This window comes from Microcaecilia unicolor, chromosome 14 (genome assembly GCF_901765095.1).
Source record: "Microcaecilia unicolor chromosome 14, aMicUni1.1, whole genome shotgun sequence".
Lineage (NCBI taxonomy): Eukaryota > Metazoa > Chordata > Amphibia > Gymnophiona > Siphonopidae > Microcaecilia > Microcaecilia unicolor.
Window position 1 is genome coordinate 32,172,746 of NC_044044.1, and position 22,597 is coordinate 32,195,342.

At 41.9% G+C, this 22,597-nt stretch overlaps 3 protein-coding genes across 3 annotated transcripts; all 3 read right to left on the reverse strand.

The window, feature by feature from the left end:
* Positions 1–693: 693 nt before the first annotated feature.
* Positions 694–1,644, reverse strand: LOC115457365 (olfactory receptor 1361-like). The gene has a single exon (XM_030186782.1). It carries the CDS (start codon positions 1,642–1,644, stop codon positions 694–696), a length of 951 nt encoding a protein of 316 aa, XP_030042642.1.
* Positions 1,645–9,087: 7,443 nt separating this feature from the next.
* On the reverse strand, positions 9,088–10,038 carry LOC115457366 (olfactory receptor 5V1-like). The gene has a single exon (XM_030186783.1). It carries the CDS (start codon positions 10,036–10,038, stop codon positions 9,088–9,090), a length of 951 nt encoding a protein of 316 aa, XP_030042643.1.
* A 7,569-nt stretch (positions 10,039–17,607) lies between these two features.
* On the reverse strand, positions 17,608–18,558 carry LOC115457367 (olfactory receptor 1020-like). The gene has a single exon (XM_030186784.1). The coding sequence runs from the start codon at positions 18,556–18,558 to the stop codon at positions 17,608–17,610; it is 951 nt and encodes a 316-aa protein (XP_030042644.1).
* Positions 18,559–22,597: the final 4,039 nt, after the last annotated feature.

Consider the following 22,597-nt stretch of genomic DNA (forward strand, 5'->3'; position numbering starts at 1 on the left):
AAGATGTAATATAAGTTAACGTAACAGGGTTTAAAAGATTTTGGCAAGTTCCTGGAGACAAGATCCATAGACCATTATTACAGGAGGCTTGTGACCTAGAGTTGCCACTGATGGAAACCGGATACAGGCCCTCAGGTACTTTTCGTTTGACCCAGGATGTCGGCAGCTGTCAGTAAAGAGTGGCTGAGACTTACCTGCTCCACAACAGTGGTGGGGAAACTCTGCTTTTGCTGTTTTCAAAAGAGATTCCTAGACCTTCTGCCAGTGATCCACTAACAGGGTGAAGTAGATCTATGATGTAACTCTTCATGCTTGAGGTCCTTGACAAACCCACATTTTCCTCTACCAGAACATTGCAAAGTACAAAGAAGTAAACATCTCTTTATTTATCCTACATCAATTTTTGATAGCTAAACTCACAAAAATAGAGATCAAGGACATTTCAGAGAGCTACAGCCCCTTGAAGTCAGTTAAGAATTGTAGGAGGTGTTGAGGAGAGAGTGTTTGTTATGAAAACTCTGAAGGTTCTCCGAAATTCAAAACATCTGATGATATATCAGGAAATCTCTCCTAAATGCTTTTTTCACCTTTTCAGAAGAGGCTTTCTCTTGTTAATTACTGTTGTAAAATCTGTTTCACATTGATTTTAAATCTTTCATTGTTAAGTATGACATTCTAACATTTTGACATTTCTTAACCCCCTGTTCTCCCTTCCATTCCCTTCTTCAGGGCAGCTTTAATGTCTTTGTTCCTGAGGCTGTAAATGATGGGGTTCAACATAGGGATCAGAGTACCATACAGTGCATCAAAGAGTTTGACAATTAAGCTTGCATTGTTTGACCCGGGTCTCAAATACACAAAGAATGCTGTCCCAGAGTACATACAAACAACGATCAGATGAGATGAGCAGGTAGAAAAAGCCTTGGACCTTCCTTTTACCGATTGCATTTTCAATATGGAAGAGAAGATGTGGCTGTAGGAGGTCAGGATGAAGACAAGGGACGTGGCGGTCAAACCCAAGTTTAGGGTTCTTCCCAACAGTTTAAGGACAGATCTATCACTGCATGAGATTTTCAGGATTGTCGTATAATCACAGAAGAAATGGTTGATTATATTGTGCCCACAGAAAGAGTAATGAGAAATGAGCACAACATGTGGCAGAACATTCAAATATCCAACTACCCATGCAGTGCCAGAGAGCAGGGCACAGACCCTCTTGTTCATGACGATCAAATAGCGTAAGGGGTTGCAGATGGCCACATAACGATCAAAGGCCATGGCAGTGAGTAAAAAGAATTCAACACAGGTGAAGGACATCAGCAGATAGAGTTGGGTCATGCATCCCACAAAAGAAATTCTTTTGTTGTCCATTAGGAAAATTGAGAGCATTTTTGGGATAGTGCAGGAACTGAAACAGACATCCAAGATGGCCAGATTGCAGAGGAAGAAGTACATGGGTGTGTGGAGGTGCGAATCGATGTAGATTAGTGTCAAAATAGTGAGATTCCCCATTAAGGTGACCAGGTAGATACACAGAAACACCATGAAGAACAGAATCCGAAGATCTGGATAATCTGAGAAACCCAAGATGATAAACTCTGTGACATGGCTTTGGTTTGCCCTCTGCCTTTCCCGCATATTCATGGTTTACTGAAGGTGAAGAAAAGAGACAACTCAGAGATATCATGAAATCCATGAGAGACATTTTCTAATATAAATTGATGTCTCGTTGATAATACTAGGTATTCCGTTCATTTTTTAATTTTACTTTTTTAGGTATCAGCAGTTAGATTATTATTATTATTAATAATACCAAAATGTATGGGGAGCCCTCCAAAACCCCCACTACAGTAGCCCTTATGGCTGTAGGTGTCACCTATATGTGCGTACAGTAATGTTTTTGTAGGTTGGGGAGGGGGGGGGCTGACACTTTCTATCACAAGTGTAACAGTGTGAGATATGGGCCTGCACTGCACTCATAGGTTACTCCAGGGACCTGCTTGCTGCTCTAATAAGACCGGCCATAACCTCTGACGCTGTCATAGAGACTGGTTATGTACTGTTTAATTCACATCTTTGTGGGGTGGGAAGGGTCACTGACCACTGGGAGAGTAAATAGGGTCATCTGGACACACATCAATCTAGAGACAAATTTTGGACATATTTACCCTTCCTTCCTCTCTCCTGGTTTCTCTGCTCCTTCCGTCCCTTCCTCATCCTCCCCAGTATTTCTTGTGTAGGTTTTCTGCTGTATTAGCTTTACTTTACTACATTGGCGTCTGCCTCTGTGGTGCGTTGTAAGTCACATTGAGCCTGAGGCTGTTGGGAAATTGTGGGGTACCAATGAGATAATAAATAAATAAAATTCATTTAGTCTTCCAATGGTCATCTGGTCATTTAGAGCACTTTTATGTCATCTTGTCATTATTAAAATTGTTCTAGACCAAAACGTCCAACTAATAGCTCCTGGATGTTTTGTTTGGTTCCATTATGACAGAAAAATGTCTAAGTGTTAAGGGTGGGATTTCGGCGTTCCTAAGTGTTAGGAACGCCGAAATCCCACCCTTAACACACCCCGACATGCCCCCTTGTGATTTAAATGTACTTCAGACGGACTTCATAAAAAAACGCCATTTGGACATTTTGGTGAGTAAAACGTCCAAATGGCAATTTATGACACTTTTCTGATGTTTTTCTCTTTTGAAAATGAGCCCCTTACTGACCTAAGCAAAGGGAAAAAAACATACCAAACCATCACATGGATAAAATTAATGAAGTTGCATTGATTAGAATTAATTTTTCTGAAGGTGGAAAGTATGGTCCAAAACAATCATGTTCTTGTTTTTTTTTATTTCTTTTCTCGTTAAATCTTAACATAAGCATGCAACGAGGGGAAAAAAAAATCAAGTCTACATCAAGACAAAAAAGGAGAAATTAGAAGGAATAATTACTAAAGCAATATGATGAAAACAGCATCACTGCAAAGTACCCGGTATCTAAGGCCATGAATACTTATTTTACAATCCCCCCAACTAACAGAAAAAAGAAGTAAAGTGAATTTCCCGAAACGTATTTTTTTTTTTTTTAGTGGATTCTCACACAATAAAATTCTCCAGTTGGGTTGGTTCAAAGAAAACATAACTGGAATCAGAAAATGTAAAACTTGCAAGGGAATTTCAAAAAGAAACTTGCCCTCACTCTAACAGTGTAACACGAGCTGCTTCTGAAAATACCAACACTTTAACAAACCAGGAAATCCTTTTTCTTGAAGTAAGCTTTCATCACTAGAACTCTATCTTTTTCACAGCGAAGTTATCCTGAGTTGTTTCTAATTGGTTAAATCAAAAGATTCACTAACAGGCAATACAAAAAAACATGTTACTGATAGAAAAAAAGAAAACACAGCCGTAGTCGCACAGGGTATCTCATTTTTTTGTTTCTTGCCCCGAAGGCTAATATAATGTACCTCTAATTTTCGTACCTAAGAACTTCACCGTGTTTTCAGTCTACCATACCTGTCTGCCCAGCCTAATAGTTTGGGAGCATCAGAAGACTTTACGTTGTGTCGGTTCCGATAGGAAAACACAAGAGCTGTGAACTGGAAATGTGGACTAGAAATCCAGCAGCTCAATCAGCAGCAAAGTCGAATCACTGTCAACACACTTGTATTTGCAGTTTTTAGAAGTCAGCTGAGGAATCGGTTGCAAGATCCTGGTCTTGAGAATGCTCTTACCTGTTCTGTAAGACTAGCACAAAGTAGATTCCCGCAAAACCTCACTTTTCCCAAAAGTGTTTTCCAGCAATAAATAATTCCTACTGTCCAGCAACCTTCTGAACCTCAGTCCTAAAAAGTTTTATTTTATAACTTTATTTTTCAAAATCTAATCAGTTCTTTAGTGCCTTTTTAAGTTGCCTCCCCTGTTTAGTAAGCTGTGTGGCAATGCTGACACAGCCCATCGAAAGTGAACGGGGTGTGTCAGCATTAGCGCATCACCAGCCGCTAGCACGGCGTAGTAAACAACGGGGGTTAATGTTTTAATAATGTTTTAAATTTGTGTGCGAATGATTATTTTTATGTATATAGCTTCGTAAGTGGGGTATACATTAAAAACAAAGTAATGAAACTTTACTTTAAGAATATGCCCCAAAATTCTGTGGACAGAAGCTATGGACATTTCCAGATGTTATTAAAGTCACACAAGATAGAAGAAAGAAATTTTTGGATTTAAGAGAGGAGACACGGTCCTTGGGTGCTACATATCCATGTAAATGTGTAGTGAAATTTCTTGGACTTAAATATGTTTTCTTCATGCCAGAACATTTGAAATCTTTCGCAGACCTGAAAAGAGTAGCTAAGACATAACATCAGAAGGCTCTAAGTTTAAGTATAATTTGGTGGAGTTTATTTTTTCCAGCTAAATTAGATATCTCTGATCTTTACTTAACCCCCCTTCAATTGATTTATGGTCTAAGGAAGGGACGAAGAATTTAATAAATTTTTTTCCTTACTTTTTCTTTGGATATATATTAAGATGTCGATATATTATATTGTATTTCTTTGTCGCCTGAATTACTTGTAACAAGATTTATGCTTTTGTAAACTATATAAATGAATAAATAAAATAATAAAAAAAAACCCCAAAGAATAAAATTGAGAGTATGGAATTAATGTACTTCTAAAAATATTGATCATTACTTTCTATGAAATAAACAACTGATTTTATTATTTTGTAAAAGAAAAACATGCCATTGATTTTGAGATTTCTTGAGCAAGAACTATTTATTGTCCTTATTATTTTCTGAGACAGCTCTGAACCAAAGTTTGACAATCATAAAAAAAAAAGTACTTACTTACTCAAGCTGCATTTTCTTAGGTGTGAAGCGAAAGGTCCTTTCATCCTTCACCTGTGCATCTACAGGACTCAGGCTCAGGTAATTTAACTGAGTTCTCAAAACCTTTTGGGACCAGTTTCTGAAGATAATGAAAGAACACCCGAAGAGTCACTAGCCCCTGGCTGTAGAATCTGCTCCATTTTCTCCAGGGATCATGGGTCACATCATAAGTAGAAAAATATTTTTTTTAATTTTTGGGCACACGTAATGGACGTGCCCAAGTGGCATTTGGCGCGCGTACGTCATTACCACCTGGTTACCACCTGAGTCTTTACCACTAGGTCCATGGCTGGCGGTAAGGTCTCAGACCCAAAATGGATGCATAGCAATTTTCATTTTGCCGCACGTCCATTTTCGGCAAAAAAAGGCCTTTTTTACAGGCGCGCTAAAAAAATGAAATCCCGTGCATACACTACCGCAAGCCATTTTGCAGTGCGCCTTTGTAAAAGATCCCCTTAACCCTCCATTGCCCCAGCAACAATACTTAGATTGTGAGCCCACTAGGGACAGAGAAAATTCCTGCGTACAATAAATGCAAACCAGTATAGGAAATCCCATTAACCGGATAACTTAGGACTGACTGCGTTATTCAGATATTCAACTGAGGGCATTGAAAATGCAGACATTTTAAAACAGTAAAGACCACACTGGCTGAATATTGACCCCTAATATTCTCTGTGTTTTTTCTATTCTTTTCCTAATAATTCCCAATAATTCCTAAACTAGTCCCACTCACCAATCAGAGGATTTCAATGCATTATGGTGCCTAAATCTGGGTGCTGAAATCTTCTGCCCAATGTGTCACGGTTCCAGCCAAAAAAAGCAAACAGAAAGCTAGGAATTATTAAGAAAGGGATAGAAATTAAGACCACCACGAATACTATAATACATCTGTATCGCTCCATGGTGCGACCTCACCTGGAGTATTGGGTGCAATTCTGGTCGCCGTATCTCAAAAAAAGATAGAGCAGAATTAGAAAAGGTTGCAAAAAGAGCGAACAAAATGATCAAAGGGATGGAACTCCTCCCATATGAGGAAAGGCTAAAGAGGTTAAGGCTCTTCACCGTGGAAAAAGATGGCCGCTAAGGGGTCCTTTTACTAAGGTGCGCTGAAAAATGGCCTACACTAGCGTAGGTGCGTGTTTTAGATGCATGCAGGTTCATTTGTCAACACGCCTGCTAGTGCCACGCGGTAGAATATAAAGAATATTTTCCGCTGCGCGTGACGGACATGAGTAAAATATAGAATTAGCGCCCAGGGTACACGGAAGACGGGTGGCAGTTCCAAATTGACAAGTGTTGGATGCGTGTAGGCACCTACAAGCCCTAGTAAAAGTGCTGCTAAGGGGGGTCATTTACAAGGGCACACTTACGTTTTTCGCGTGCTAAAAATTGTCATGTTCTAAATGCTAAGATGCTCGTAAGATTATAATGGGCATCTCTCAGTGTTTACTGCGCCTTTGCAAAAAGGGCCCTTAGGGTGTAGAATGGATAAATGTCAATCAATTATTTACTCTTTCAAAAAGTACAAAGACTAGGGGACACTCAAGGAAGTTACAACGAGTAGTTTAGCTCTGGAACTCATCACTGGAGGACAGTGGTGTCTTTAGACAGAAATATTTGAGGCTGCGACAGGAGGGCCAGCTAGGTATGTGGAGGTGGGGGGCAAGTCGAAGCAACATTTCTGCACATCATAACTGCCTTTCCCCCCACTTTTCAAATTAGCAATGAAACACCAGACTCTTCTATGCATAAAAGGAACCCTCCAGCCAGTTTGAAATATCCTGCAAAATCGTCATTATAATTGATATCATCATTCAACAAATTCTTCGTTGTGGGTGTGGAGTTTGGATTTTCTACAGAATTGGTCAGAATCTTAATATAACCTGTAATAAGACCTAGAGCCTCCCTGGAAGTCTTATGAGCCAAATCTATCCTACCCAGAATTCCCCAGGGAGGAGGGTGGGGAGCCTGACCTGGTAGGAACCCATTCTCCTGGAGCGGGGCCAGACATTTGGAGGAAGGGAAAGTCAGATACTCCAGCAGCCAGCAGGGGGAGCAGGGAGGATGGTGACCCGTTCCCTTGGGTGAAGAATCAGTATGAGATTCCTGCCACCTGTGAAGAGGAAGCAGCTGCATTCCTAGAAGCCCTGAGTAACAGAGGTTTAAAGGAGATCTGTGGGGAAGGGAGACATGCAGTGGCGTTCCTAGGGTGGCTGACACCCGTGGCGGATCGCTGATGCACCCCCCCCCCGGTGCAGCACCCCCCCCCCAGATGCAGTGCGACCCCCACCCGGCGAAAGGATACCCCCCCCGGGTGCATTTTTACCTGCTGGGGGGGAGGGTGCTGCGTGCCTGTCGGCTTCGCTCATTCCATGCTCCCTCTGCCCCGGAACAGGAAGTAACCTGTTCCGGGGCAGAGGGGGCACGGAACGAGCAGAGCCAACAGGCGCGCAGCACCCCTCCAGCGGCGTGCACCCCTGGATCGAGGTGGGTCATTTACAAATCCCTGAAGATCCTGTTCTATATTACAAACTTCATATTCTCCCTTACAACTCAATCACACTTTGAATATTTTTTTGTGTGGTATCACCGGACACTACGTGCTTAACAGAATCCTTCACCTTCCATGTTGTGCAGAAACAAACTGAAAATAAAATCAATGTTCCTACCTTTGTTGTCTGGTGAATTTATTATTCTAATGATCTTGTTCCCATTCTCTGTTTTGAGGGCCTTCTGTCCATTTGCTATTTCTTTTCTCACCTCCTTTCTTCTTCACTTCCTGCCCCATGTCCAGGTTTGGCACTGATCTTTCATGCTCTGCCTTCTTCCATTCTTTTTGCCTCCTTCTCAAATCTATCTAGTTTTCCTAGTTCCCTTCTCCTCTATTCATATGGAGCACTTCCCTTTATATTTTTCCTTCCCTTAATGTGCAGAATCTCCCCCAACCTGGTCTTCCAATCCTTCCCTTCATGTGCAGCATGTCTCTCAGAACATAAGAATAGCCATACTGGGTCAGACCAATGGTGCATCTATCCCATAGGTGTCAACTCCATGGGTGCTGTGGGTGCTCGAGCACCCCCAATATTTCACCCACCGGAAGTTCGTTCCCTCTCTCCTCCCTTTGAGTTTCAGGCCCCCTTCCTCCGAATTTAAAAAGTCATCTTCTTACCTCGTCGGGGTTACGGCGGCAGCAGCAGCGGTGAAAAGCATGCAGGCTTGGCGCTTAGTTTTCCCTTCTCTCTCTCTCAGCTCTGGTCCTGCCCTTGTGGAAACAGGAAATGAGGGCAGGACCAGAGCTGAGAGAGAGAGAAGGGAAAACTAAGCGCCGAGCCTGCATGCTTTTCACCGCTGCTGCCGCCGTAACCCCGACGAGGTAAGAAGATGACTTTTAAAATTCGGAGGGAGGGGGCCTGGAACTTGAAGGGAGGAGGGAGAGGGGCCCTGGAACTCAAATTGGGGAGGGGAAAGCCCTGGAAGGGAGGGGGAATTTGAAGGGAGGGGGAGGGAAAGGAGAGAGAGAGGGGGGGGGGCCTGGAACTGGGTGGGACTGGAACTGGGAGGGAGGGGGGCCTAGAACTCAGAGGGAGGTGGAGGGGGGACAAGGGAGGGGGGAATGCACCACCTGTAAAAAAAAAATTCAGCAGCCCCAATCATTTTGAAAAGTTGGCTCCTATGATCTATCCCAGTATCCTTCTTCCAATAGTGGCCAATCCAGGTCACAAGTACCTGGCAGAAACCTGAGGTAGATCTATGATGCAACTCTTGATGTCTGCAGTTCCTGCCAATCCCATATCTTCCTTCCCAGAACATCATCGATAAACAACACACTGCATAGCACAAAGACATAAACAGATCACTATTTGTCTTACATCACATATTTTAATAGGGAAACTCAACAAAAAAAGAGATTAAGGACTTTCCAGACAGCTACAACTCATTGACGTCAGTTAAAAATTGCAGGAGGTGTTCACTGGAAAGATGGAGATACTATGAGTGTTTTGGAAATTCTGAAATGTTCTCCGAAATTCAAAACATTTGATGATATATCAGGAAATCTCTCCTAAGTACATTTTTCTCCTTTTCTAAAGAGGCTTCGTCTTGTTGATTACTGTTGTAAAAAAATCTATTTCACATTGATTTTAAATCCTTCGCTGCTAAGTATCACAGTCTGTCGTATAATGATTCAATTTCTTAACCTCTTGTTCTCCCTTCCATTCCCTTCTTCAGGGCAGCTTTAATGTCTTTGTTCCTTAGACTGTAAATGATGGGGTTCAACATGGGGATCAGAGTACTATACAATGCATCAAAGAGTTTGTCCACTGACCTTTCACTTTTTGACATGGGTCTCAAATACACAAAGAAAGCTGTCCCAAAGTACATGCTAACGACGATCAGGTGAGATGAGCAGGTAGAGAAGGCCTTGTACCGCCCCTTCACGGACTGCATTTTTAAAATGGAAGAAATGATTTGGCTGTAGGATGTTAGGATGAAGACTAAGGACACCAAGACTAAAAACAAGTTTAGGGTGAACTTCAGCAGTGTAAGGAAAGAGGTATCACTGCATGAGAGTTTCAGCAATGTCCTGAAATCACAGAATAAATGGTTGATCACATTGTGCCCACAGAAAGAGTAATGAGAAAGGTACACGCTGTGTGGCACGACTTCTAAAAATCCCACTGCCCACGAAGTAGCAGACAGCAGGGTGCAGACCATCTTGTTCATGATGACTGAATAACGTAAGGGGTTGCAGATGGCTACAAAGCGGTCATAGGCCATGACGGTGAGTAGACAGAATTCCACACAAGTGAAGGACATAAGCAGATAGAGCTGTGTTAAGCACCCCAGGAAAGAAATGCCTTTGTTGTCCATTAGGAAAATTGACAGCATTTTTGGGATAGTGCAGGAAATTAAACCGACATCCAAGATGGCCAGATTGCCGAGGAAGAAGTACATGGGTGTGTGGAGGCGTGAATCAATGCACATTAGTGTCAAAATAGTGAGATTCCCCATTAAGGTGACCAGGTAGATAGTCAGAAACACCATGAAGAGCAGAATCTGAAGGTTTGGATAATCCGAGAACCCCAGGATGATGAACTCTGTGACCTGAGTTTGGTTTCCTCTCTGCACGTGCCTTGTATTCATGACTTACTGAAGGAGGAAGAAAAGAGACAACACAGAGAAATCAGGAAATTATCAAAGCAAAACTAGAGTGGAGTTTACAAGATCTAATGCTCCAACATGATACAGGGAATTCAGTTTATCTTTTCATTTTTATCATCAAGGTATCTGTAATTAGATTAATATTTTCATTTCTATTAATAACACAGGACTACCTCTACTTCATGAATCAGGTGACAGTTAATTATTCCATTAAAGGCCTGGTTGAAGAGCCAAGCTAACTTGCCAATCCCCTACGTTCACGAGGATTGACGTAGGCTGCACATACTACAGCAGGACATGTTTATCGACTCCTATCCTAGCTGAGATAATATTCAAGCACCATTCTGACCACATGTGTAACTTTCTTTCAATTACTCCCTTATTTTCTTACTCCTGTTACTCTGTTTCATCTATCTACATGTTCCATCTTTGCTGACACTCTATGCCGTCAATTAAAATGTCTTATTGTGTATTGTGTTGACATTGTAAGTAGTATACTATGCCATACTTTGTATTGTAATTTGAATATTTGTACAGCTGTAATTGTCTATTGCTTATGTTTGGCTAAGCCTTGCTCTATACCGCCTTGAGCGAATTCCTTCAAAAAGGTGGTAAATAAATCCTATTAAATAATTAAGGAGTCTTTTTACCAAGCTGTGGAAAAAAAGGTCCCTATGCTGGTGGCAGGAGCCATTTTCCCCATGTGCCAGGGCCCTTTTTACTGCAGTGGGTAAAAAGAGCCCAGGCACACATGGCCATGCAGTAAGAGAACTCTTCTCGCATGGCCGTGCGATGGGGAGTCCTTACCGCCACCCACTGAGGTGGTGATAAGGGCTCCCTCGCTAACCTGACAGTAACCGGGCAGCGGATGGCAGTGGACGATTACCATGCAAGCCATTCTCAGGGGTTTTCTTTTTCCCCCAGAAACGGTACATGCTTGGGGCTGTGTTGGGCTGGCGGTCATCCCGAAAGAGCGAGGATCAGCCCGCGTTGGACTTACCACCACTCTGTAAAAGGGCTCCTAGCATTGTTATGCTATTAACAAAATTGTAAGTTTCATGTTAAACTGTACCTGCTATACACAGCCTTGGATGAATCTCTTCGTAAAGGCGGTTAATAAATTGCAATAAATAAATAAACATTAAATACTCTAATATTAGTAGTAACTATTACTATGGCTATTACTGAATCCTTTTCTTGTCTCTACTTCCTCTGAAGAGAACTTTGGTTTATTAAAACATTAAGCTGTACTGGGGTTCAATCTCCCTACTAAGCAGCTTCGAGATGTGTGGGACTTCTCCGCTGGTCCTGCCAGTGGGCAGTGGTACCATGTAAGCCACATTGAGCCTGCAAATAGGTGGGAAAATGTGGGGTACAAATGTAACAAACAAATAAATAACAGTCTTGCCCCACTTTCTTCTATTCACCCTGGTTGTCCATCTCTTCTTGGCTCTTATTGTGGTTTTTGTCTTGTTTTTTTTAATTTGTTTTTACTTCTGAATGTTTTTATATTCTGTAATTTTTATTGATTTTTTTTAAAAGCAGTATATTAAATATGCATACATTAATTTTAAACAAGGAAGCACCTTGTATATTGGTGAGTTACTTCCATAAAAGAGTGTCAGATCTGATAAATAGATTATTTCATAGACTTTATACTGGAGTCTGTAAAAAATACCATTATTTTTGTTAATGGATCATGGCTGCCCTTTTCTCTGTTTACCCATTCTGTCTCTTAAGATGTGCATTTTTGGAAGTTGTAAATGTACAAAATCATCACAAGGAGAAAGTTAATGATGTTTCTCAGTGAAAAAAAACCCCCCAAATAAATTACCAATAAGTTTTCCAAAGCAGAAGCTATTGTGCAAAATGAATACATCATCAATGAAAGAATGAAACTATATTCTAGTCTCAAGGTGTCCTGCTGTTTGCTTTCTATCCCTAGGTTGATATGATGTAATTCTAGTTTCATGCCCAAGAACTTTACTGCTTTTTTAAAAAATATATATTTTTTCTATCTTCTTCCTATCCTGGGTATGTTCAGATTACGTCTAGCTCCATCTCTACCTATTTTCAAATCCATGCTGAAAACCCACCTTTTCACTGCTGCTTTTGGCTCCTAGCCTCTATTCATTTGCCCTCCCCTGTTCCTTCCTTCCTTCTCACCCTGTACTTCCCTCACCCGTAACTGTCTTGTCTGTCTGTATTATTGAGATTGTAAGCTCTTTTGAGCAGGGACTGTCTCTTTGTTCCAGGTGTTCAGCGCTGCATGCGTCTGGTAGCGCTATACAAATGCTAATAATAATAATTAACAAACTTGTCCAGTCTTGTAGTTTTGGTCACAATGGACTATAAATACTTTTCAACTCCCTTGAGCTCACTCAGCAGCAAAGTCAACCAACATCACCACCCTATAGTTGCAATGTTCGGATCAGAAGTCCTCTAATTTTGGGACCAGCCCTGATGGTATTGAAGGGGAGACACCTGCCTTAAGTGTGGCAAGGTCTTGGTGTCATTACTTTATCAGGGAAGCATTGGATGAGGAACCAGTTCTAGGGTCTTAGTCTTAAGAACAGAATAGGTAAAAGCATTCAGAAGACTAAGACAAATAAGATTCCCAGCTCTCACCACATTTCCAAACAGTATTGTCTAATGATAAATTATTCCAACTGTCCAGTGACCTTCTGAACCTCAAGTTGAAAAACTGTTAATTTCATCCTCTCATTTTTCTAGATTTTTGAAAAGGAAAATCATAAAATAAGTAACTTAAAACAAATCAACCCCCCAAAACATCATTAGTTTCAGTGGAATAAACTACTGATTTTAGTATGCAATAAAAGAAATGCATAAGATTATGAAAATGAATATAAAAAACATTCTTGCCCAAGAAATCTCAAAATCAGAGATAGCACCAAACCAAACCAAACTTTGCCAGTAATAAGAATGCACTTACATACCCATGCTGCGTTCTCTTACGTGTGAAGCGAAAGGTTCTTTGCTCCGTCAGCTGTGTATCTGCAGGACTCAGGGTCAGGGATACTTAACTGAGTTTCCGAATCTTTTGGGATCAGTTTCTGAAGACAGTGAAAGAGCACTGAACAGTCACTAGTCCTGGCTGTAGAACCTGCTCTATTTCCTCCAGGGACCAGGGCTCACATTGTGACTGGAAGAACAGAGGAAAAGTGGCAGCATGAAACAATCAGGACTTCTCCCTTTTAATGGCGTTTTTCAGCTGGGCTTGGAACCGTTTTATGTCTGGACAATTATCTTGTGGAAATAATTCAGGGGTCATTTTACGAAGCTGCGGCAAACGGGGGCCTGCACTGGTGTTGGCAGGTGTTTTCGACCTGCACTGAGGCCCCCTTAAAAAAAACTTGGCTTTTACCTGCTGCAGTAAAAGAAATGAATGTACGGCAAGTGAAGCATCATTTCAGGGGGCAGTAAGGGCTCCTGCAGTAACCGGGCAGTACTTGGCACTGCCCAATTACCACCGGGTACACACCGAATGGCGTGTGCTGGGGATGGGAAGTACTGCCCAGTTGCTGCGGTAGCCCAGAGGTACTTCCCCTTTAGTGAGCAGTAAGCCCGCAAAAAAGGGACCCTCCGTATTTTTAAAGCAGGACCCCTTCCCTGTAGTTTCCTCTGTAGATCAATGCAGTAATCAAGTGGTTTGATAATCAGCTCTGTCTCTTAAATGCCCAGTTGCATAAAACTCCAGAGCACGTACGTCAAATAAAACCTGGTGTAAATGCCGGCACACAAACTGGGTCCAGAACCCTGGTATAACACTGCCCCTACATTTTGCAATGCCCCTTACCTACCCCTGCCATGTTCACACCCCCTTTTTAGGTGCCCAATGTGTTATAAAATAACATGCAAGGAAATGCATGCACAAATCTAAATGAATGCCGATAGATATCAATAATTGATTGTTAATGTTAACTGGTTAATGAACAGTTGACTATTAATGCATTCCTGGATCCATGCCCAAATGTAGGAGCCCTTTATAGAATCCAGCGGTCAATGCGTAATTAAGCTCTGGAATTCATTGCCAGATGATGTGGGTATTTCCTCCAATATGCTGAAATGTAACTTCATTGCATGTCACCTGGTCTTTGTATTTGTTGAAAGAGTAAACAATCAATTTGCCTTTACTTGTTCCACTCAATTCACGATGTTGCTAGCAAAGAAAACTGCTCTGATTTCAGCACTTGGCAAACCTATTAAAGTGAGGGACTAGCTCAAAACTCTTTGCAAAATGATGACAAATTATTAAAACTTTCACACTAGATAGTTTTCAAAAAAAGTTTTAAAGTTGAGCACTTTATATAAGATTTTTCTTCAGAATCAATCTAGGTTTAGGAATCCTTTTATAAAGCCAAAGTAAAAAGTGGCCTGCAGTGGTGTGGGCATGTGTTTTGGGTATGCGCTGCACCACTTTTTACCACGGCTGGGAAAAAGGCCATTTTTAATGTGCTGGGAAATGGGTGTCACGTTTACAAGGCTGGAAACTGGGTTTGCGAGCCCTTGGGCCACTGCCGAGGCATGGCAGTGGCAGGCAAAACCACCCCACGCTAGAGGCAGGGCAGATCTCTGACAAACAGTTAGGCTTCACCTGCACCTGGCCACTTTCCACCAAGAGTTGAGCTCAAGGCTTCAGGTGGCCGGCAGGACTTACTGGACAGAGCAGGAATGGCTAACAGCTAGGCAGCACAGGGACAGCAAGGCAGGGAAAGGATAGGCTAAAGGACAGGACTGAAAGCTGCGAGCAGCCACTGAAACAGGGAACAAACACAGCCAGACACAAGACTGAACTGAAAGCTGCAAGCAGCCACTGAAGCAGGGAACAAACACAGATAAACCCAGAACTAGACAAAGACATACAAACAAGACACAAGACTGGGAAACAAGCAATACAGTAAACAAGCAATACCCTAAACTAAACAGAGACAAACTAGAACAGGCAAGACTTCAGGCAAGAACTAGAGCAAGGAAACAAACTCAGGCTGAAGTGCAAAAGCACCAACATACCAGGGCCTTAGACGCAATACAAAGGCAAAGCAGCAAGGTTTCAGAATGGCTAATAAGCCCAGCAGCACCTGGAGCTCAGCTGCAACCATCACCAGGAAACTACGGGTGCTGTGTAGGTTCAATCCAAGCAAGCAAGTAAGTCTGGCAGCCCGGAAGATCCGGACCGGACTGGGCTGAAATCTGGAACGGGTGACGGTCCACAGCAGCCACCGGTTCTGGCCACCAGAGGGCGAGGTGAGCACAGACGTAACAATCGGTTTGTGTAAAAATTAATACTACCACGTGCCTATTTATGGCCGGAGACCTTACCGCCAGCCATTGTCTTAGTGGTAAGGGTTCACGTGCTACCTGCGCAGAAACCATGCAGTTACCGCCTGAGTCTTTACCGCTAGGTCCATGGCTGGTGGTAAGGTCTCAGAACCCCGAAATGGATGCATAGCAATTTCCATTTTGCCGCACATCCATTTTCAGCAAACAAAAAAAAGGCCTTTTTTACAGGCGCGCTAAAAAAATGGAATCCCGTGCATACACTACTGCAAGCCATTTTGCAGTGCGCCTTTGTAAAAGGACCCCTTAACCCTCCATTGCCCCAGCAACAATACTTAGATTGTGAGCCCACTAGGGGCAGAGAAAATTCCTGCGTACAATAAGACCACCACGAATACTATAATACATCTGTATCGCTCCATGGTGCGACCTCACCTTGAGTATTGTGTGCAATTCTGGTTGCCGTATCTCAAAAAAAGATATAGCAAAATTAGAAAAGGTTCAAAAAAAGAGCGAACAAAATGATCAAAGGGATGGAACTCCTCCCATATGAGGAAAGGCTAAAGAGGTTAGGGCTCTTCACCGTGGAAAAAGATAGCCGCTAAGGGGTCCTTTTACTAAGGTGCGCTGAAAAATGGCCTGCACTAGTGTAGGTGCGTGTTTTAGACGCATGCAGGTCCATTTTTCAGCACGCCTGCTAATGCCACGCGGTAGAATATAAAGAATATTTTCCACTGCGCGTGTCGGACATGAGTAAAATATAGAATTAGCGCCCAGGGTACACAGTTGCCAGGTGGCAGTTCCAAATTGACACATGTTGGATGCGTGTAGGCTCCTACACGCCCTAGTAAAAGTGCCCCTAAGGGGGTCATTTACAAGGGCACGCTTACGTTTTTCCCTTGCTAAAAATCGTCATGTGCTAAATGCAAAGATGCTCGTAAGATTATAATGGGCATCTCTCAGTGTTTACTGCGCCTTTGCAAAAAGGGCCCTTAGGGTGTAGAATGGATAAATGTAAATCAATTATTTACTCTTTCAAAAAGTACAAAAACTAGGGGACACTCAATGAAGTTACAACGAGTAGTTCAGCTCTGGAACTCATTACCGGAAGACAGTGGTGTCTTTAGACAGAAATATTTGAGGCTGCGACAGGAGGGCCAGCTAGGTATGTGGAGGTGGGGGGCAAGTCGAAGCAACATTTCTGCACATCATAACTGCCTTTCCCCCCCACTTTTCAAATTAGCAATGAAACACCAGACTCTTCTATGCATAAAAGAAACACTCCAGCCAGTTTCAATTGTCTTTATTATTCTAATGATCTTGTTCCCATTCTCTGTTTTGAGGGCCTTCTGTCCATTTGCTATTTCTTTTCTCACCTCCTTTCTTCTTCACTTCCTGCCCTATGTCCAGGTTTGGCACTGGTCTTTCATGTTCTGCTTTCTTCCATTTTTTTTGCCTCCTTCTCAAATCTATCTAGTTTTCCTATTTCTCTTCCCCTCCATTCACATGGAGCATTTCTCCTTATATCTTCCCTTCCTTTCATGTGCAGCGTCTCCCCCACCCCAGTCCTCCAATCCTTCCCTTCATGTACAGCATGTCTCTCCTTCCCTTGTATGCAGAATGTCTCTCTCTTTACCTTTCCCATCCCTTAATATGCAGCATCTCCCCCACCCTGGTCTTCCAATCCTTCCCTTCATGTGCAGCTTGTCTATCAGAACATAAGAATAGCCATACTGAGTCAGACCAATGGTCCATCTCTCCCAGTATCCTTCTACCTCAGGTTTCTGCCAGGTGTTTGTGACCTGGATTGGCCACTGTTGGAAGATCTATGATGCAGTCCCTGCCAATCCCATATCTTCCTCTCCCAGAACATTATCCATAAACAACACCCTGCATAGCACAAAGACATAAACAGATCAATATTTGTCTTACATCACACATTTTAATAGGGAAACTCATCAAAAACAGAGATTAAGGACTTTCCAGACAGCGACAACTGATTGCCGTCAGTTAAGAATTGCAGGAGGTGTTCACTGGAAAGATGGAGATAGGAGAGATTTCCTGATATATCATCAAATGTTTTGAATTTCAGAGAACATTTCAGAATTTCCAAAACAATCATACCAAGTACATTTTTCTCCTTTTCTAAAGAGGCTTCGTCTTGTTGATTACTGTTGTAAAAAATCTATTTCACATTGGTTTTAAATCCTTCACTGCTAAGTATCACAGTCTGTCGTATAATGATTCAATTTCTTAACCTCCTGTTCTCCCTTCCATTCCCTTCTTCAGGGCAGCTTTAATGTCTTTGTTCCTTAGGCTGTAAATGATGGGGTTCAACATGGGGATCAGAGTACTATACAATGCATCAAAGAGTTTGTCCACTGACCTTTCACTTTTTGAAATAGGTCTCAAATACACAAAGAAAGCTGTCCCAAAGTACATACTAACGACGATCAGGTGAGATGAGCAGGTAGAGAAGGCCTTGTACCTCCCCTTCACGGACTGCATTTTTAAAATGGAAGAAATGATTTGGCTGTAGGATGTTAGGATGAAGACTAAGGACACCAAGACTAAAAACAAGTTTAGGGTGAACGTCAACAGTGTAATGAAAGATGTATCACTGCACGACAGTTTCAGCAGTGTCCTGAAATCACAGAATAAATGGTTGATCACATTGCGCCCACAGAAAGAGTAATGAGAAACGGACACGCTGTGTGGCACGACTTCTAAAAATCCAACTACCCATGAAGTAGCAGACAGCAGGGCGCAGACCATCTTGTTCATGATGACTGAATAATGTAAGGGGTTGCAGATGGCTACGAAACGGTCATAGGCCATGACGGTGAGTAGACAGAATTCCACACAAGTGAAGGACATAAGCAGATAGAGCTGTGTTAAGCACCCCAGGAAAGAAATGCCTTTGTTGTCCATCATGAGAATTGACAGCATTTTTGGGAGAGTACAGGAAGTTAAACTGACATCCAAGATGGCCAGATTGCAGAGGAAGAAGTACATGGGTGTGTGAAGGCGTGAATCAATGCATGTTAGTGTCAAAATAGTGAGATTCCCCATTAAGGTGACCAGGTAGATAGTCAGAAACACCATGAAGAGTAGAATCTGAAGGTTTGGATAATCCGAGAACCCCAGGATGATGAACTCTGTGACCTGAGTTTGGTTTCCTCTCTGCACGTGCCTTGTATTCATGACTTACTGAAGGAGGAAGAAAAGAGACAACACAGAGAAATCAGGAAATTATCAAAGCAAAACTAGAGTGGAGTTTACAAGATCTAAGTGACGACAATTAATGCTCCAACATGATACAGGGAATTCAGTTTATCTTTTCATTTTATCATCAAGGTATCTGTAATTAGATTAATATTTTCATTTCTATTAATAACACAGGACTATCTCTACTTCATGAATCAGGTGACAGCTTGACTCGTCAACCAGGCCTTTAATGGAATAATTAACTAACTTGCCAATCCCCTACGTTCACGAGGATTGACATGGGCTGCACATACTACAGCAGGACATGTTTATCGAGTCCTATCCTAGCTGAGATAATATGCAAGCACCATTCTGACCTCATGTGTAACTTTCTTTAAATTACTCCCTTATTTTCTTACTCCTGTTACTCTGTTTTATCTATCTACATGTTCCATCTTTGCTGACGCTCTATGCTGTCAATTAAAATGTCTTATTGTGTATTGTGTTGACATTGTAAGTAGTATATTATGCCATACTTTGTAATGTAATTTGAATATTTGTACAGCTGTAATTGTCTATTGCTTATGTTTGACTAATCCTTGCTCTATACCGCCTTGAGCGAATTCCTTCAAAAAGGTGGTAAATAAATCCTATTAAATAATTATGGGGTCTTTTTACCAAGCTGCGGAAAAAAGGTCCCTATGCTGGTGGCAGGAGCCATTTTCCCTATGTGCCAGGGCCCTTTTTACTGCAGTGGGTAAAAACAGCCCAGGCACACATGGCCATGCAGTAAGAGAACTCTTACCGCATGGCTATGTGATGGGGAGCCCTTACGGCCACCCATTGAGCTGGTGATAAGGGCTCCCTCGCTAACCTGACAGTAACCGGGCAGCGGATGGCAATGGTTGATTACCACCGGGTTATCGCCATGCAAGCCATTATAAGTACATAAGTACCGCCATACTGGGAAAAGACCAAGGGTCTCCGACAGCGGCAAATCCAGGCTTCAAGAACCCGGCAACCCCCCCCCCCCCCCCCCAAATTAATAATGTTCAATGTACTTTTCCCTCAGGAATCTGTCCAAACCCCCTTTAAATTCTGTAAGGCCAGCTGCTGTCACTACATTCTCCGGCAACGAGTTCCAGAATCTAACTACACGCTGAGTAAAGAAAAACTTTCTCCTATTTGTTTTAAATCTACCATATTCTAGTTTCATCTTGTGTCCCCTTGTTTTGTTGTTGTTTGAAAGTGTAAACAAACGCTTCACATCTGTCCGCTCTACTCCGCTCATTATCTTGTAGACTTCTATCATATCACCCCTCAGCTGCCTTTTCTCCAAGCTGAAGAGCTCTAACCATCTCAGCCTTTCCTCATAGGGAAGTCGTTCCATTCCCTTTATCATTTTCGTCGCCCTTCTCTGCACCTTTTCTAATTCCTTTATATCTTTTTTGAGATGCAGCGACCAGAATTGGACACAATACTCGAGGTGCGGTTGCAGCATGGAGCGATACAATGGCATTATAACATCCTCGTGTTTGTTTTCCATCCCTTTCCTAATAACACTCAACATTATGTGGGTTTTCTTTTTTCCCCAGAAACGGTACATGCTTGGGGCTGTGTTGGGCTGGCGGTCGTCCTGAAAGAGCGAGGATAAGCCCGCATTGGGCTTACCACCGCTGTGTAAAAGGGCTCCTACCATTGTTATGCTATTAACGAAATTGTAAGTTTCATGTTAAACTGTACCTACTATACACCGCCTTGGGTGAATCTCTTCGTAAAGGCGGTTAATAAATTGCAATAAATAAATAAACATTAAATACTCTAATATTAGTAGTAACTATTACTATGGCTATTACTGAATCCTTTTCTTGTCTCTACTTCCTCTCAAGAGAACTTTGGTTTATTAAAACATTAAGCTGTACTGGGGTTCAATGTCCCTACTAAGCAGCTTTGAGATGTGTGGGACTTCTCCGCTGGTCCTGCCAGTGGGCAGTGGTACCATGTAAGCCACATTGAGCCTGCAAATAGATGGGAAAATGTGGGGTACAAATGTAACAAACAAATAAATAACAGTCTTGCCCCACTTTCTTCTATTCACCCTGGTTGTCCATCTCTTCTTGGCTCTTATTGTGGTTTTTGTTTTGTTTTTTTAAATTTGTTTTTACTTCTGAATGTTTTTATATTCTGTAATTTTTATTGATTTTTTTTCAAATAGCAGTATATTAAATATGCATACATTATTTTTAAACAAGGTAGCACCTTGTATATTGGTGAGTTACTTCCATAAAAGAGTGTCAGATCTGATAAATAGATTATTTCATAGACTTTATACTGGAGTCCGTAAAAAATACCATTATTTTTGTTAATGGATCATGGCTGCCCTTTTCTCTGTTTACCCATCCTGTCTCTTAAGATGTGCATTTTTGGAAGTTGAAAAGATACAAAATCATCACAAGGAGAAAGTTAATGATGTTTCTCAGTGAAAAAAAACCCCAAATAAATTACCAATAAGTTTTCCAAAGCAGAAACTATTGTGCAAAATGAATACATCATCAATGAAAGAATGAAACTATATTCTAGTCTCAAGGTGTCCTGCTGTTTGCTTGCTACCCCTAGGTTGATATGATGTGCTTCTAGTTTCATGACCAAAAACTTTACTGCTTTTAAAAATAATATTTTTTGTCTATTTTCTTCCTATCCTGGGTTGTCCAGTCTTGTAGTTTGGGACCAGCTGGTCACAATGGACTATAAATACTTTTCAACTCCCTCAAGCTCACTCAGTAGCAAAGTCAACCAGCATCACCACCCTATAGTTGCAATGTTCAGATCAGAAGTCCTCTAATTTTGGGGCCAGCCCTGATGGTATTGAAGGGGAGAAGCCTGCCTTAAGTGTGGCAAGGTCTTGTCATCATTACCATATCAGGGAAGCATTGGATGAGGAATCAGTTCTAGGGTCTTAGTCTTAAGAACAGAATAGGTAAAAGCATCCAGAAGACTAAGACTAATAATACTGTTTGGAAAAGTGGTGAGAGCTGGGAATCTTGTGATAAATAATTCCAACTGTCCAGTGACCTTCTGAACCTCAAGTACAAAAAATGTTATTTTATGATTTTCCTTATCAAAAATTTAGAAAAATGAGAGGATGGAATTAAGTAACTTAAAAAAAAAAAACAACCCAAAAAAACATAATTAGTTTCAGTGGAATAAACTACTGATTTTAGTATCCCATAAAAGAAATGCATTAGATTATGAAAATGAATATAAAAAACATTCTTGCCCAAGAAATCTCAAAATCAGAGACAGCATCAAATCAAACTTTGCCAGTAATAAGAATGCACTTACATACTCATGCTGCGTTCTCTTACGTGTGAAGCGAAAGGTTCTTTGCTCCGTCAGCTGTGTATCTGCAGGACTCGGGGTCAGGGATACTTAACTGAGTTTCCGAATCTTTTGGGATCAGTTTCTGAAGACAGTGAACGAGCACTGAACAGTCACTAGCCCTGGCTGTAGAATCTGCTCTATTTCCTCCAGGGACCGTGGCTCACATTGTGACTGGAAAAACAGAGGAAAAGTGGCAGCATGAAACAATCAGGACTTCTCCCTTTTAATGGTGTTTTTCAGTTCGGCTTGGAACTCTTTTACGTCTGGACAATTATCTTGTGGAAATAATTCAGGGGTCCTTTTACGAAGCTGCGGCAAAAGGGGGCCTGCACGGGTGTCAGCGCGCGTTTTCGACATGCACTGAGGCCCCCTTTTACTGCAGCAGGTAAAAACCAAGTTTTTTTTTAAAGAAATGAATGTGCAACAAGTGAAGCATCATTTCAGGTGGCAGTAAGGGCTCCCTGCGTTAACCGGGTAGCACGCGGCACCGTCCTGTTACCACCGGGTACACACCGAATGGCGTGTGCTGTGGGGTGGGAAGTACTGCCCGGCTTCTGTGGTAGCTCAGCGGTAATCCCGCATAAAAGGGACCCTCAGTATTTTTAAAGCAGGGCCCCTTCCCTTTAGTTTCTTCTGTAGATCAATCCCGTAATCA